The following is an 18,307-nucleotide window of genomic DNA, read 5'->3' on the forward strand; positions in this document are numbered from 1 at the left end:
CCATTATGAAACACATCTACATACAGTTATGGTATGGGAAGACAGCAGGGGGGGGGGGGGGATTCCATGAGAACTTAAACTTTTCCATTTGAATAATTGTATTACTCTACATATTACTCATACTAGTCTAACTATTACACAACTCTTGGCACTTTCCTAGCATTTATGATGTACAGTAAATGAACAATTCAGTCATTGTGGTTGAACAATTCAGTCATTGTGGTTGGACAATTCAGTCATTGTGGTTGGACAATTCAGTCATTGTGGTTGGACAATTCAGTCATTGTGGTTGGACATTTCAGTCAGTGTGGTTGGACAATTCAGTCATTGTGGTTGGACACATTGACCAACCCTAACATGCTGCACACCTAACCAAGATTACATTAATAAAGGTGATGAATATCGCCTAATCTTCATATAAAGTGAATTAAATCATTTCTAATTATTTATATGAGTGTTTATTTTTGATGTATTTGAGTATTTCTTGAAGGCTGTTTATCCTCCCAGACTTTTTTGAAATTTATCCAAGATTAAAGTTCAGTAGACAATAAAGGTCATGTATGGGAAATAAAATGTGTTTGCCGTTATTTGTCACTGTTGTTGTTGTTGATAGTGCAGAGTTTATTGTGAGTTGCAGAGAGGTTTCTTGTAACCATGGTCAATGGGGTGTAACTTCAGGTTTGGACAAAGACATGAGGCAACCAAAATTACCTTACCTTACCAAAGTCTAGTATGTTAAAAAATTTTACTCTCACATTAGTTGCTATAAAATGAATTTCATGGACCAGAGGCTAAAGGATCAAACTCAAAATTCAATAAAATTACATGTAGGCATTTACTATCTAACCACTATTGAAGAGCTACTTTGAATATGCCATAAACCCTGTTTGTGTGGGTGTATGTTGTGCATAACAGATGAAACTGTAGCAAAGATTGAAACAAACATTGACCTTTAAACTTTCTCAAAGTGTGCAACATTTCAGCTGTTCAAAGTCCTGCTTACAACAACTCTTCTGTTTGATCAATTTGTGACTAAAACACACATGATCAGCACACTCATTTAATTGGGGAAAATTTGTGAATGAAGAACATTTATTTTGTTCAACTATTGTAGGATTTGAGCAAGAAGTGTTTTTAAATTTGGCCGATTCCTTCACACAACACAAATTCAAGCAAAAAAATAAAGTATACATTGCACACCCTGGTCTCCATTATAGTTATAATTTAAATTTCATCTATATGACAATATGTACAATGAAAACTAAATACAAAAGAATAATTGTCCTTATTCATACGTTATGACCTCTACTAGTCATTGCACTGTATGAATATTTTCAATTATTGGTCATTTGTTCTTCTAATGCTTTTTCAAGATCTGTAATCAATTTTTGACAAACATTCATGAATGGCAATTAAGATTTAAGTTATGCCTCCTCTATAAACAGCACTAGAATCTTCCTACCAAGGAAAATCTTAGAGTATATTATATAAAAGCTAATGTTCCACATAATTTTTGTTGAATTTCCTTTCCACCTATTTATCAAGAATTTTATATTACAGGTACAAGCTAACTATGATAACATTTTCAAGATTACATTGAGATTTATTTAGGTTGTTATGGCCAAAGGTCAAAACTGTTTAAAGTGACAATCTGGATGTTTCTACATGATGGATGGCATACTATAATATGAACTATATATACTATAATATATGTACTATAATATGTATATACTATACAATATATACTACAATATATATATACTATAATATAATACTATAATATATATGTTATTTATACTATAATATATATTATAGTATATATAGTATAGTATATCAAGTATATATATATATTATAGTATAAATAGTATTACATATATTATAGTATATATATTATAGTATATATACTATAATATAATATATTTATATATACTATTATATGAACAAATATATCTGACGTTTTGCACCTCCACACTATTGTAAGTTTGTTCAGAAAGTTCTTATAAGTTAAGTTTTTAATTCTCAGTTAATACATTCTGCTGACTGTACCATAATATTACTATATAAGCTGAATCTACCACCGCTCTCTTCCAAAGGATTAAGTTTCTTTGTAACACAATTTTCATAGTAAATAAAATCCCCAAGACCTGAAAAGAAAACAGGAAGTATCTAATAACCTATTCACCCTTACCCCAATCCCATGAATACACAACAACACAAAATGCAATCCTCCGAAAGTGAGAACCGCCAACAACACAAAGCATCACTTTTGTGTGACGTTTGAGTAGATTATGTCCTCTCTCATCTTAATATGCGTTGACAATTGTCATTGTTATTGAACTTGTTTAATCTTGTAAATTATGAAAGGTTGAAATATACATATACTATATATTAATCTCTACTGAAACATTAGCTACATCATTATTAATCTGTAATTGATGAAACCGGAGTGCGTCTTAGTTGGATAATTGCGATATTACATCTAGTAATACTCTGGCAACTAACACACACACCCAAGAAGGCTGCTTTAAATTGCGATGTCTTCCTCAAATATAAACTATAGGTGTCACAGGACTTATTTTAGCACCAATTCTTCAACCATTCATACTTAGCAGACTTGCTTGACAATGAACTCTGAATCAGACATGTACACATGATGGACCACTCTAGGGACTGAATTAAAAGCCCTCTGCATCCTTTATGTATTACGTTCCATGCAATTGCCCAACATAGGGCACAAAATTCATGAAACTCTCTCATATATCAGTTGCTCAATTTTTGGACAGACACTGCAATTTGAAATGGAAGTTGTTACATGTTATAGGCATTCCTTTCCTGATTGCATTTGAGGTAACCCACCTGGATATTACTGGTATTCAGTTGGGTATTACCACATATTATAAATGCAGCTGTCATAATCTTCAATCATCAAACTCATTATCACTATCACCTCCACAATCATTAAGTGTAGGTGCAACTTGAAGTCGGACTTTCTGCAAAGCCTGAAATAACTCAGAGTTGTCCCAGTCAGAGCTCTTCAGTCTCTCTTCTTCGCAACTTTGTTGGACTTTCTTCAACTTCACACCCTCACGAATGAGCTGCAGAGCACCCATCATTGGGTCACCACCACCTCCTACGACTGTGAACAAAGCAGCAATACCATGGTATAAATTAATGGGGGATATTTAGGAAGTAATGCCATGGTATAAATTAATGGGGGATATTAAGGAAATAATGCCATGGTGTAAATCAATGGGGGATATTTAGCAAGTAATGCCATGGTATAAATTAATGGGGGATATTAAGGAAATAATGCCATGGTATAAATTAATGGGAGATATTTAGGAAGTAATGCCATGGTATAAATCAATGGGGGATATTTAGGAAGTAATGCCATGGTATAAATCAATGGGGGATATTAAGGAAATAATGCCATGGTATAAATTAATGGGAGATATTTAGGAAGTAATGCCATGGTATAAATTAATGGGGGATATTTAGGAAGTAATGCCATGGTGTAAATCAATGGGGGATATTTAGCAAGTAATGCCATGGTATAAATTAATGGGGGATATTTAGGAAGTAATGCCATGGTGTAAATTAATGGGGGATATTTAGGAAGTAATGCCTTGGTATAAATCAATGGGGATATTTAGGAAGTAATGCCATGGTATAAATCAATGGGGGATATTTAGGAAGTAATGCCATGGTATAAATCAATGGGGGAAATTCAGGAACTAATGCCATGGTATAAATTAATGGGGGATATTTAGGAAGTAATGCCATGGTGTAAATCAATGGGGGATATTTAGGAAGTAATGCCATGGTATAACACACTACACTTCAAAGACAACATGTGTCAATGTTTGCCCTGACTTAAATAAATTTGAAAATATATTCTAAAAATAAATCGAAAAAACACATAAACATACAGATGCTGTTTGTTACTAAATTTCAGAACAATGAGGATAAAAACAATCCAGCACGAACAATGACATGATATACAACATCCAAGCATTTACCTGTTTGTCCCTCTTTGTTTGTTGTTTGTGCTCTTTGTAATCTGTTTTTCGCAGCAGCAATTGCACTGAGGTCAAGCATCACACTAGCAGGCTTTTTTCTCTCTGTGTTGGTTTGTGGTGTCTTCACTTTCATGAAGGAAGCCCCTGATGATTGTTGCCCTGGGGGTGGTGGAGGAGGTGGTGGTGGGGGTGGTGGGGGAGGAGGTGGGGGTGGTGGTGGAGGAGGTGGCAAGTTTGTTGGTGGTGGACCTAGTGGTGAAGGAGGAGGCACTGCTTTGGTTTCTCCATCTGCATTAAAAATGTTCATTTTGAGAAAGATGCAAAACAATATTCTGGAGCAAGTTACTACACATTTTTCGTTGCAAAGGAATTCAGAACGTGTGGAAGGAATGAAATGTACGATTTAATTACATGTATTAACGAAGCCATGAAGTCATAAGTATACAAAACTGCCACATGAAGTCTTAACGAGTGATGACTGCTACTAACCCCTGTACAACAGTATGTATACAATTGACTGCTACTAACCCTTGTACAACAGTATGTATACAATTGACTGCTACTAACCCTTGTACAACAGTATGTATACAATTGACTGCTACTAACCCTTGTACAACACTACAAAACTGCTACTAACCCTTGTACACAGTATGTATACAATTGACTGCTACTAACCCTTGTACATTAGTACGTGTTCAATTTGATTAAAAGGTTTCACATGATAACAGAAGACTATGAATGCTTTTGACATAACCTCAATCTGAAACACACACTATTCTGTATCTATCCAGACAAGCCACATTGATCAACATTCAAACAGTACAATATGGATATAAGATTGAGGAGGAACTCAATTGAGGCTCAGGGGAGCTTATAAGTATGAACCGACCCTTCTATAAGTGGAAGAGACAAATTAAGGGGACAAAATCAATAAGAAAACAAACATGACGGAAACAAATGAGAGAGAAGAACAAAAGAAATGAAACAGCAAACTGCAAATTATACACAGTTATTAATGAAGTATAGTGGTTAAATTAAGAAATATGGCAATGAATGTGACTAGGAACTGAAAAAAAGAGTAGCAGAGTTCTGGCCCAGTCTAGCCCATTGTTGTACTGAGAGGAGGTAACCCTATGGGAGGGTGCAGATACAGTGTTGCGGGAATGAGTACAACAGGAGTGCCTAACGCATCAAGACTGAAGAAAACTTGATTGAAAGAATACAGAGTGGAACCTTGTATCCAGATATCTATAGTATTACCATCTTGATGTATATAAATGCTTACCTAACATTATAATCCAACTCATTGGTAGAAAAGAATTTAATACCGCAAAGTTACTCTACTTCAAGTGTCCTTTGTTATTGATAATCTTACCCTTCCTGGTAACCTTGGCTTTCTTAGTTCTGGATGACTTTGACTGGTTTTTTGCTCTTGGTCTCAACTGTTCAGGAACGATCGTCTTAGACATAGGATATTTCTGAATAAGAGAGAGTAAATGCAGTCGTAGAATGTTGAAAAGACAGACATGAATGTTAAATTATCAAATAATTCTATCATGATGACAATGGAAGGTGACTGACTTAGATGCACAAAGGTTTCGATGGCAGTATTAGCAAAAGTACAGCATTAAGTCCAAAAGTTACATGATTTCTAAAGTGTGTTACACAGACACTGATGCCAGTTAAAATGAAAACATTTGCACTGATAAATTGGTCAAAGAATGTCTTTGAATGTTACTGAATGTTCTGCTATGAAATGAAACAGATAAAGGCAAAGTGCTCATTTGTGACCAAAAAAAAACAGAATGCATTGTGGTTTCGATGATGTAACATGAGCAGTTTTCATAAATCTGACGTAATGTATAGTGAGAATGTACAACATACTTGATCTTATTGATACAGTAGTAAAAAGCAGTGTGATGTGACAAACAATAAATTCACAAAGACACATGCTGTCCTGAAATGACCATTGACCTCAACAACAGGCTTCTTGTACTAAAGGTGATAGATACATCAACGTACTAAATATGACATCTGTTCTTGTTGAAATGTTGCGTTAAACATGGTTTTCACAACTTGACCCCTGGTAAACTCTCAAACGGCCCACATTAGGCTTCTTGTACTCAATGTGGTACAATAACATTCCAAATATGCCATCTGTCCAAGCTTCCCTTGCATTATTATGTTTAGGGAGGTGTGTTAGTGTAGAGAGACAGGTAAGAGGGGGGCATGGTAAATGTTTGGCATTTGTTGACTTCAAATGACATATGACCTCCACCAAAAGCAATAACAGGCTCCTTAAATTTGATATTATACATCTACAAACCAAATAGGAGATCTGTCCAAGGTTCCCTTCTTGCACTATAACGTTATCAAGGTTTTCACAATATGACCTCTGATGACCCCAAATGACCTTTGACCTTCACCCTAAAAAATGTGGTACATTCACACATCACATATGAAATTGGTCCGACCTTCCCTTCTTCAGATGTCATATTTACATGCTGGGCATCACAAATGCACACACACATACACCATCATGAATGCAAAGGTTACCATTATCATCGAAACCAAAAACCTGAAAAGGGAACACTTGCATCAAATATTGTTAATGACAGGTTTTAAAATGTACTGTAACTGAATTTTCTTCCATGACATCAAACATATATTAAGTATATTACAATCCTCTTAACCAAAAACACAAACAAACTTATGATCAGTAAACTCTAGACTTTCTAACTTATAATTATTTGAAATGTTAATCATTAGAAATCCGTATTCATATATTGAACCAGCTAAGATTCAGTATATAGATGATGTGACTAAATTCTGAGGCTCAGCCACATATGCCACTAAGTAAAGGGAAGAGCAATGTGTGGGCATGTTAGCTAGGGCTTTGTCTATCTTTGATAAGCACAGCTGCAGTCTTTCCAAAGTACTACATATTTTTCTTATTTATTTGAAATGGTAGAGCTTTGTTTGAATAAGAAATGTGAATCTTTCTTAAGAATTTACCTTCTTTGCAGAGGATTTTTGAAAATCCAACATCAAAGGCATTTCATGTTAGGTTTGAAGACCTAGTATGGTTCATGCATAGAGCAATGTAACTTCATTATTAGGCTAGGCCATACGAAATGATTTTAGCCTTCAAGTAACTGCCGTAGCAACTGATTCCAAAATCATGGTTTTCGAAATAAACATAAAATTACCAATTTCAGCCTCTTCAAAAACCTGTGACTTTGGCATACAATGAATTAGAGTTTCTTAGATTTAAGTGGACTGTCATTCAGTTTGTTTTAGTCTCACAACCTTAATGGTGACTTGTCAGCAGAATTGGTTGAATCGGTGCAAAGAAAAATGAAATGGGTTCAAGAATAGCGTCTTGGGGTAGTGTTTCGGTTAAGAAAGGCAACAGTTTGCTACTTGAACAAACAATCATAACATTGGTATGCCTCACTGATCTGTACACTGTGCCGTATGCCTACTGCATCAAATTACAACTGGATAGAGCAGATACTATAACTTAACCGGTAATCTTGGGTCGCCATAACTCCGCAACCATTCACATTACATTTATTAAGAAAGCAAGAGGGATTGAAGAAACCCCGGAAGAAGGATTATTCTTAGGAACGCACACAGACTTGAAGTAAGAGTACGCGAGCGTTCACACCAAGGGAATTAATCACCCTCGTGGAATTAAGTACAGTTGCGTTCTTAAGTGTGAACAGGGCTGTTTTTGTCAAAAAAGGGGATTCGGGTGGTCTTTGCTTTAGGCAGGGAGGATCGTAATGTAATAAGTTTCTCAAAAAAACATTTCTCACCAACTTATACATCTGTAATCTCTCTATTGTTTTCCTCCTTTCAGATTGTATGTAATCTTTCTTTGCATCTTCTTCTGCAACTCTTTGATCTCGTTTCTTTGTTGAAAGGGAAAAGAAAGAAAGAAAATCTAATTTGACGAAGATTCTTATCCTGTGGAAAGCTACCGGTTTGGATCAATAGGTCAGAAATGACAGAAAACAAAGACCAATAGCTTTACAACAATCATTATTGAAGTGATCTATATCATTGAACACACGGTGAGTTGAAAGAATCACAAGGTAATGAAAGACTGAGGCAGACATTTTTACAATGCATTAACACGCATGCCATCATGATTGTAAAGGTTAACCATCGAAACCAATATCACTCCAGCTGGTCATTAGTTTCATTACATGGTGTGGGCTAGTCTACGTTTTTTTTTTTTTTTTTTTGAGGCAAGAAGGGGTTGGGGGGGGTTGGGAGAGATAAGGGGTTGGGAAAGAGAAGGGGTTGGGAAAGGGAAGGGGTAGGCAAATTAAACCCTTGCAATAATCTTATGGAAGATTGCTTTATTGATAGCCAACAAAGTTTTGATTAAGTCAGCTGTAAAATGCACTATGATTTTGCAGCTTTCCTGTGAAAATACATGTAACTGGTGATCCTTACCTGCTGAACTTTATGGTGTTTCTCTTGGTCTTGTTCCACCTTCATCTTAGACGAAAGATCTGAATCATGGTGCTGGATGCAGAGTTGCTGTTACATGAACAATCAAACAAGGAAGACAATGAAAATGAAAATAGACTTTCTTTAACAATGGAGGGGTCTATGACCAACTAATTATTACCTTTGTTGAGTACAGGAACCAAAGGGGATTAAGGTTCAAGTACATTTCTTAAAAGTCATCCTGACATTCTGTACTAATTGAATATGAACATGGTCCATTCATTTCTAGTGATGCATAGAAATTAAAAAATAATTTCCTTTTTACTTCAATGTCAATACTTCAATGAAACTGCCTGACCTGTTGTAAATCACCAGAGTTCTAGACAAGCCACTTATTGTACAGTGTATCCGCTCTAATCCATTCGGAAATGTCAACTTCTAAAGTTTATGAAACCGTGCTATGTTTCGAAGTCTCTTTCTAAGAGTACACAATGCCACACATTTGCACTACATTTTATAAGGAACTGTTGGTTAAACACAGCAGCAGTGAAAATTGGTTCACTTTTTTCCTTCATTAAGATAGGTATCCAGTTTATTATTGATTAACTGTACCAAAACAAGTCTGAGTGTTGGTTATTTACCATCTCATTATATTCTGTTACCTTACACACATTCTGGTACTGCACACAAATTTTAATGTTTCTTGATCATTTTCGTGCTGGCTTGTTTCTTTTCCTTCCTTTCCGGCATGGCACTCTGTTCTACCTTACAAAGCCCTGAGGCTATGCATGCTGTATTTTAAACGTCATCACTATATTGTGTATATTGGATATTGTTGTGCCAAAACAAGTAAATGCAAGGAAAGGAAAAGAATGAAGATTTGGTCATAAGCTGACCAAAACCACAACAACTCATCAAAATGAAAACACTGTGCTTGCAAAAAAACACATTAAAAGAACAGAAGCAAATCCCTCCTCTCAATTCATAAATCAATAATTATTAAACTTACAGAAGACTGGTTTATCATGCACCTGCACAGATGCTATTCTGAGTAGGCCAAGATGGATTAAATGGGTCTTTCTTCCTTCAATACAATATCCCAGTCTAGTCTCCTATAATGTTACCTTTTTACTTCTTAGCAGTGCTTTCTTCCTATTCAGTCGGGTCAGTTTCCCCGAGAGTTCTTTCAGTCTTTTCCTCGTCTCCTCTTCTCCTTCTGGTAATCCTCTGTCCTCATTGAACTCTTCACCGTCCATCTCGTAGACATTCTCAACAGCATCATAGAATTCTTCTTCTTCCTCCAGATCTGAGAAAGTCAGTCAATCAAAAATACAGAGACATGAAATATTCAGAATAAGTGAAATCCTTTAAACTTCCACACCATTCTGAAATATAATCAGCTATTAGAATATTTCATAAAAAGCAGAGCACTAACAAGAATTAAAAAACTGTCCACGTTAACTTTTTTGTCCAATGTGGCTCTTTTTATTTGTTTTTTATGTTCTGATTGAGTTTTCTGTAACCTGTCACCTTCAAATGTATTTTTAGTCTGTTTCCACCATCAGTTTGCCTTCAAACTTCAAAGTTGATCCTGCTAGGATTGAAAATTCAGGTCTACTAATTTTTGTATTTACTGTACTTAAACAGGCTTTGGCAGTAGACAAGCAGTTTGTTACGAGTCTTTTTCTCACTAAAGAATTGCAAAACATTAGACCAGCTCTCTCCTCATCCAGATCGATAATCAGGAAACTTTAGGGCAAAAGTGGCAATGCTCTCCTTCTCTCCAGACTAGGGTTATTACTGTAGACTTATCAGAGAACCTAAACATTATGAGAGTTATGAAACAACAAATTTTAATAGATAAAGAAAGGAAACATGTTAACCCAAGTCTGTCCACTTTAGTTGATACTAATTTAGTTTAACAATCATAACAGACTGCTATGCAAATTGTCTGTCATAACATATCCAGATAAATGCAAGCCTCTGTTCAATACATAGGTTGACATGTATTTATAGAAAAGAATACAATGTTGCCTGTCACTCACATCAAATTACAAACATGTTATATCTTGTAATTTTTAAGTATTTGTTTTCTTTGTTGCTAAGTTTGAAAAGTTTTCTCATATTTTTTTATCTTGTCTGTTTTTTGTTGTACAGTATATGCATAAAACCCCAGAATTTCTACAGATATCCATATATACCTCCTTGCTTGTATGGGATGAAAATGGGTTAGGATCCCTGGTTACACCTAATGCAAGGTAACTTGGCTTCTGACTGGCACCCTAAATTTAAAAAATGATTATAATAGGAATTGCCACCACATACAGAGCTCTACGTACTGTAGCTCTACATAGGATGAACAAATGACTTGAAATCCTGAGATCTCTGGTTTGAATACTGGTTTAGCCTAGAATGTCTTTGCTCTTGTCAAATTTGTGTATTTAAATTCACAACCATTTTCCTTTTTTACATTTGATCCTTTTTGCTAAGGATACATCTCTCCAATATTCTCTGTTGTTTAAATGTTTACCCACTAACCTGCTACTTGTTCTTGTAAGAAGTCCAGTTTCATCTTGAGATTTCTCTCCTGTTCTTGGAGTATTCCCAGTTGGGTATCATAAAGTTTAAGCTGTAGCATAAAGACACCTTGCTGGAGTTCTTGGAGACGTTTTTGCATGGACTGGTCATCTTCCAAACATGCCAGCTTAGTAGGAAATGACAACAAATAGGTACAGTAGTGAATAGACCTAGAACAGGGAGCAATTATGTTCTGAAAGTTGATTACATTTTACTAAGGTAGGAGTAGTTAAGTACTGAACAGTCTGTGTATGTGTTCCAATCAACAAAAGAAGGCAGAGCCCAACTATAAATACTGTAATGGATGGAACAGTTTGGTGTAAAATACTACCACAGAAAATGTGCTGCTTTGTCCTATCAGCATAAGTATGTTGATGAAAACACTGTTAAAGTCTGGTTCAAATATTCCTCAATATTGATCAATGCAATATGATTGATTGCTTTAATGACAACTTTGAAAAGTACCTCTTGCTGTTTCTTGCCCAGACCGTGTTTCAAATACTCTCGCTTTGCCTGTAATAGTTGTATTTTCTCCTTATAGAGAAGCTCTTTGAAGTCTTGTAACCGTTGCTCCCCCATAGCACTCCAAGTAGCTCTGCCAAACCTTCCTGAGTCATCTTCCATCTGCTTAACGATCGCTGATTGTAAAGAAAGTACAGTTACATGAATGGTTTTAAATTAAATATGAATATAAATTCAAGATTTTGGACTGTGGTTGTAACTGTACAAGGCACAATATCAATCCTTTTAGGGTTGTTATGAATTTACCATGGTTATGTCTGGTATTGCTCAAGCTTTGAGATGGTGAGGGGAGGGGTCAGGGGTGGCAGTATGAGAGTGGGCCAGCAACGAGTTACTGTAGGTAAGACTTGTCTAAGTAGACAAGGACTCATAAAGGAGGAGGGCCAATGACAAGCACTGTCTATGAGAAGAACCATATTGAATTAGGATGGATGGGCAAAACTTTGGCATTCCCTTTAGTGTACAGATGTATTCTAGAGACAGAAATTACTGTGTTTATATACAATCATGTATTAAGTTTTACATCAGAAATGGCCACTTATGGAGAATTCTGAATTTCATGGAAGAGGGAGAAATGTGTGACAGTTAAATTCTTGTATTCCTGGATAATATTTTGTATTGCAAGGATATCAAACATTCACTGTTTACTGGCATAACACACTAACATAATATATAACACACAAGATATATTGCATAATTTCCACATGAGAAAGTCTTCAGGGTACTTACAATCTGACACATACAGTATGTTTACAGTTACATTGGTTATTTTCTTACCTTTGGTTGTATCCAAACACTGGTTGAAATACTTGAGCTTGACTTGTAAGATGGACTCGATTGCATTCACGTAACTCATCTGCCAGTCACTGTAGGCGATGGTGGATTTCTTCCGCCCTTCACTGCTGATGTGCTCATCTTGGAGGAAATCCTGAAGTTTAAGCAGTTCACAATAAGCCATCTCTCTCATGTCCAAGAACGGCTGAAGGAGCAGATTAAACAGCTCTGCCCTCGCAACCACCAGAAGTGAGAAGGCTTCCTCTTCCTCCAAGAATATCTGCTGTAATGCAACCATGTTTGCAGCATCGTTATGTTTCCTTAAGCAATCCTTCAACCTTTTCTCACATTTCTCTAGGTCAACTTCAAATGCTTTCTGCTTTAATTCACTGAAGCTCTCCAGATATTGGTCAATCCCCATCTTGGGTTGGTAGAGGGTGTCTATCAAGAGAGTCTTGCCACAGATCTCCAAGGCAATGTACAAGTACCTTTCAAGGTCACTGGTAAAATTTGGAGGAATAGTCACACTGAAAAATAGACTCCAAATCCCTCTCGGATCAAAAGGCAATTCCAAAGTGTGATCTCTCAATAAAGGCCTCACTAAACACAGTTGTTCGTGTTTGTATTCTAGCTCTTGAAGTGAAAATGTTCCAGTCCAACTATTTTTGTCACCTACATTGTTAGAATTTCCCTTCTTCGTTGGCTTGTCGGACTGTAGAGTAGATTTAGGATTCTGAAATTGCACATTCTGATTCAGTCGTTTTGTTCCCTTTTGTGATTCCTCGTGACAAGTGATGATGACTTGGCGGATTGCTTCATTCCACTCTACTAAAAATCTAAATTTTGTTTTGATGGGTTCATTTTCAAATGGAGATACTTTGATAGCTACCCATTCGTCTGGGGATGATGAGATGGAAGCAGCCATTACATAGTCAGAAGTTAACAGGTCACTCACAACCTTAAAGAACAAATGGAGAAAGGAATATCAAATAATAACTTCAATAAATCTATGTGAACTGGCTGGAGAGGGCACGGGCAATGGAGCCAAACAATCAGTTACTTTACCAAACTTTGGCCCCTGGGCACACAGATGCATTGGCCCCAAAATTAGGCCTAATTTAGCTCCAAGCATGACGTTATTGATATTGGCAACATTCACATCCATAGGCGTACGAGGCGGGGGGGGGGGGGGCAGACTGCCCCCCCAAATTTCCAGAGGACAAGAAATTCTGGCAAAAGTCCTGAAAAATTCGGGCAGCCTAAGAGGAGAAATATATATATACATGTATATATATATTTTTTTTTCTTTCTCCTCTTAGGTTGCCCGAATTTTTCAGGACTTTTGCCCGAATTTCTTGTCCTCTGGAAATATATATATATATATAAATATGCAGTAGTTTGCCCGAATCTTTTTCAAATTTTTGCCCGACAATTCCATGATTTTCTTTATTTAGCATCATGATGCCCGAATATTTCCGTGTAACACCACCGTAAGCGCAGTTCATCTGGGCTACCACGCTTTTTGCACGATCAATTTTTTTTCTAACTAGTCAATTGTATACCTGGACCAAGGGCGGCGGAACCGGGGGGAGGCACAGGGGGCACGTGCCCCCCACTTTTCCTCAGGTTAAAAATGTGCCTTTTTTCTACATAAAAATTGAGGTGCCTCAAGTTAGCAAGAGGCCAGGGAACCAGAATGAACACTCGGGAAGGGCCGTTTCCGGCCATCTGAGGGGTTTGTAAAACCCAAAATTTTCTAGTACGCTCCGCGCCAACCGATGGTGGCGCTCCGCTCAGATAGTCGTGCATACAACTTTGCAAATCCTGGCCAAGCCTGTGACTTTTAATGAATTTCTGTGGGTCAAACTCAAAGCTATTTTGAATGGAAAAAATTTGTTAAGATACTGTATTAACAAGAAAAAAACTCTAATTCGGAAGATTCCTACATTAGCAACTAGCATGATTTCACCTCATTTTGTCTCAAAAGAAAACTTGTTCCTTGTTTCCCAATTTGCGCATTGGATATTGCAGTGCTAGTATGCATATTTTCCTTTAGGGGGGAGGGGGGGGCGTTGATGGAGTGATGTGTATACACAAATAAGATATTACAATAAGAGTTATAAAGGGTACTAAATGTAAGGCTGTATCATTCCAATCGAATTTCTGCAAAATGCCCTTTGATGTCGGTGCCCCCCCCCCCAGATTAAAAGTGCTTCCGCCGCCCTTGACCTGGACATCCCCGACATGAGTGTATATAAGAAACATTTTCTTTTTCATGGATGGTGGGGGGGGGGAGTACAGGTTTATCATATTCTTTGTTATATTTTATACTTTTTTTGTGAGACTAATTGCAGTCTCACCCGACACAGCGACATTATCCCGCCTACGTGTCGTTGAACAATTTATGTTTTTCTGGAGGTAGCTGAGTACTGTGTTAAAATAATAAATAAGGTAACTAAATAGGAGCTTAAAAAATAAACTGTCCCACTTTTCCCCTTCATAGTGATGTTACCATTTTTTCTTCTTCTTATTTACCAAATTTTTGGGGAAGTGTAAATTTCTAAAACATGAGATTATAAAATAAAGAATGTTTAGATACAACTTGCAAGGCCTCAGGAGTGCCGTTTCCGGCAATCTGAGAGGCATTGTGTGCCAAAAATTTTCTTGTACGCTACGCGCAAACCAATGGTGGCGCTCCTCTTAGATAGTGTCACGGGAACTTTCGGGCACAAAAAGTTCTGCCCCCCCAAACTGAAATGGTCCCGTACGCCTATGTTCACATCAGGGTCATTATCATTGTTTTGTCACAAGAATATGTTCCTATAGCCTAGCCTATATCTTTAAATTCACTAATTTTTACCAAAAAACTCAATGGGATATTTCGCATAACCTGGAAGGATCTATTCGGTTGGCGGTACCAAATCCATGGGCATTAAAGGGAGTGAAGACTCGCACACAAAGAAACGTCTCATGCCAGTAATCTGACCTAGTTTTGAATGAGGTGTAACAGAAGTGTAAGACACCACCATAGATCCCAGAAAATACACACACAGCTTGCTACCGTCGGTAATTAGACACTAGTGTACAGTCAATACTACGGTCAATACCCACAACACAGTGTACATATAGCAGCGATGGACATCTCAGCAGGGTGTTGTTATGGAACTCCCTGATCTCAGGTCCTGATAAAAGATAACAAGGTATCACATTGCATTACTGTCTGCATTTTGTAGCGACAAGAAGAAAACTTCACTTGCAAGCAATGGAAAGTTAACTTTTTCAGAGCGCGGCACGTGGTTTGGGCCAAGTCTTGAATGCCTTTAACAGCCTGTTAAAGGCGTGCGGTCAATGATGATTTTACTCTGGTTTAGTTCTATTCTTCAACTGAATGATTGCATCAGATTTTGAAAGAAATAGAAAGAATTCTATTCGTAAGGTAAAGGTTGAGAGTCAAACTGCTCGAAGCAAGGAAACATTCCCTTATCTTCACATTGACGTTAACTGTATAATTCCTTTGGACCTTTGGTGATTGAATTTAAAGCACAAGTGTATCAAAATTAAATACAAAATTGATCTTCCCTCCTTTCACTGTCACAACTTTTGTTCTTTTTGTACTAACCATGTATATAGAAATTGTAGCAGTGCCAATAATATTGATGGGCGAGGCCTAACTGAACGATCACTGAAAATAGTGAGTAGCAGTAAGGCCTACCGTAGCCTAACGTTAGCCTAACTTATTTTAGGGCCTAGCCTAGGCATAGCTCAGTTTGGCCAACCTGAAAAACGACTTTATTATGGAAAGCAGAGATGGATCACCAAACTTGTGAATTCTTCATATACTCACCACGAATGAATCGGTGGCTGAGGTCTTTTACACTCTCTCCACTACAGTCGGAGATAACTGTTAGATTTTACATTAGTGTTCAGCCTAGGTTGGATTCGGCAATTTCGCCTAAATCGACGTAAGTTCATGTTTACATGGCTAGTTCATGTCTAGGCCTAGTAGTGCATAATAACAATACATGACATACATAGGTAAAAATAGCGCTGATGTGTGAGAATTGGTTTATATATTTATTTTCCCTCAATATTACGCAACGGCGCCATGGCTTAGTTGGTTAAAGCGCCTGTCTAGTAAACAGGAGATCCCCGGTTCAAATCCGGGTGGTGCCTTTCTTTTCACACTTCCTCTTTTTGCAAAACAGTAGAGGGACAAAAAGAAGAATGACAGGGCCATTTTTTTTGTGGTGGATTTTTCGGGCCTAGGTAGTCTGAAGCGAAGCAATATATAGGCCTACAGTTCACCCACAATAATGTGCTCTTTCGCCATACCGCCATTGTGATTACATGGCGGAATGGCCGTTTTTCTATGGCGGAAAGAGCACATTTTATTATGGCGGAATGTATAGGTGGAATGACACGGCCCCCGGTCTCAAACACTGACCAGTGATGTTTGGGTTATGTCTTTAAGCACTGGAGGCACTTGGACAAGTAGCAGCTCCCTGGTTTAATGTTAGAATGCCTGTATGAACGCACCGACTCGATCTTTAAATGCCAGTGTGATGATGCTATAGGCCTATAACATTGTACATTGTTCTATAAAGTCCTTAATACAGAAAACAGAGTGAATTTTTAAAGAAAGTGCAGAGATATACCAACATCCAAAGTATATTTATATTGTTCGTAGCCAGAAGATGGTCTTCTTAAAGTCTCAATACGTGTTTGCTGATGAATTTCGGAAAAAAAACTTCCGAAGCAGATTCAATGTTTCTTATTCTAAATGCACTCTGACCAGATGGGTTTAATGGAGAAAAGCTGTCGGAATTGAAAGAAAGACATTTATTTTCTGTTGATTCAAGTTTATAAAATCTACGGACTCCTTCAAAAATATGGCGAATTTTATTCAGCCCAAAATGTTTAACGACAGAAAACTCAATAAAAATAATGAAATATGAAAATTGCATAGAACGGTGTCATTTTCACTGTGCTTTTAGGTAAGTAGGCTGGAAAGGTCGAAGTTTAAATTTGGCAAACACACATTGAGACTTTTACAAAACATACTAATTAGTATACTAATTAGTATACTAATTAGCATACTAATTAGCATACTAATTAGCTTACTAATTAGCATACTAATTAGTGAAGACATCACTCATTCTTAAGAATGAGTGATGTCTTCACCGATCCGGTCTGTTTTCTGGGACGTAGGACGGTGCGTGATTGTGCATTTTAGTTCTAATTTTCATTGCATTTCATGCAGCCTAATTGTGGATAGAGCCTAGAGTGGTGTCGACTGATGTATTTGATTCAGGTCATGTAATTAAAGAAGAAAGAAAAATGTTAAAATGGTGACAAATATTTGCTTTTGCCTTTACCCATTTTGCCGGTTCAAATCCACATACCCTTACCGTGACCTTAACAATAAAATGATAATTTTACTGAGGGCGTGGTGATTCTTTTCAAATGGCGTCATGACAGGCTTTGTTCTTACCCTCAGTCAAAATACAAAACCAATGCACACATACGCGCGCGCACACACACACACAAACCCATAGGGCAATGTAATGATTTTCTCTCTCTGAATCTTTGTATCGCTATCATGAAATAATATGGGATAATTATCTTAGACTTGAAAAGGATCGTTCATGTGTAAGTTTATTTCTCACACTCGACCATACATGCATGATCACGTTCCTGTTCACCTACCGGACAAAATGCACGATTATATGAATATGACTGCGTATATATACGGTAGTCTTGGCCAGGACGTATAGTAAGTAGGCCTCCCGATTATCGTTTCGCGATTTCAAGTCTGTTTTTTCTCCCATGCTCGAATTGCTAGCGGTCCCAACTTTTTACCCCGAAATTCTATTTCTATTTTTCTCGAAATGTCGCCTTTATTCCAAAATGACAACTTTTGTGTCAAACATGTCGATTATTGGTATCAACAT

At 37.1% G+C, this 18,307-nt stretch overlaps 1 protein-coding gene and 1 non-coding gene across 3 annotated transcripts; one reads left to right on the top strand and one right to left on the bottom strand.

The window, feature by feature from the left end:
* Nucleotides 1-1,197: 1,197 nt before the first annotated feature.
* Nucleotides 1,198-16,355, bottom strand: LOC139978397 (junction-mediating and -regulatory protein-like). 2 transcript variants are annotated; one of them, XM_071988605.1, is made up of 10 exons: nucleotides 16,201-16,355; nucleotides 12,360-13,314; nucleotides 11,526-11,698; nucleotides 11,022-11,187; nucleotides 9,608-9,789; nucleotides 8,487-8,573; nucleotides 7,841-7,936; nucleotides 5,395-5,497; nucleotides 4,020-4,307; nucleotides 1,198-3,136 (listed from the first exon to the last, which is right to left on the bottom strand). In XM_071988605.1, exons 2-10 carry the CDS (start codon nucleotides 13,279-13,281, stop codon nucleotides 2,919-2,921), a joined length of 2,235 nt encoding a protein of 744 aa, XP_071844706.1. In that variant the 5' UTR covers nucleotides 13,282-13,314; nucleotides 16,201-16,355; the 3' UTR covers nucleotides 1,198-2,918. The 2 variants fall into 2 exon arrangements, with proteins under 2 accessions (XP_071844706.1, XP_071844707.1); XM_071988606.1 differs by having other exon boundaries at nucleotides 16,133-16,355.
* A 100-nt stretch (nucleotides 16,356-16,455) lies between these two features.
* Nucleotides 16,456-16,529, top strand: Trnat-agu (transfer RNA threonine (anticodon AGU)). The gene has a single exon. It is a non-coding gene; the product is annotated as a tRNA-Thr (tRNA).
* The last annotated feature ends 1,778 nt before the right edge of the window (nucleotides 16,530-18,307 follow it).

This window comes from Apostichopus japonicus, chromosome 13, assembly GCF_037975245.1.
Source record: "Apostichopus japonicus isolate 1M-3 chromosome 13, ASM3797524v1, whole genome shotgun sequence".
Taxonomy (NCBI): domain Eukaryota; kingdom Metazoa; phylum Echinodermata; class Holothuroidea; order Aspidochirotida; family Stichopodidae; genus Apostichopus; species Apostichopus japonicus.

Excerpts from the sequence above, each read along its gene's own strand:
- LOC139978397 (XM_071988605.1), bottom strand. The coding sequence starts at position 13,281 with ATGGCTGCTTCCATCTCATCATCCCCAGACGAATGGGTAGCTATCAAA. Across the intron at positions 11,188-11,525 it reads TGGGCAAGAAACAGCAAGAG|CTGGCATGTTTGGAAGATGA; the intron begins GTACTTTTCAAA and ends TTTCCTACTAAG. Across the intron at positions 8,574-9,607 it reads CACTGCTAAGAAGTAAAAAG|CAACTCTGCATCCAGCACCA; the intron begins GTAACATTATAG and ends TTCATGTAACAG.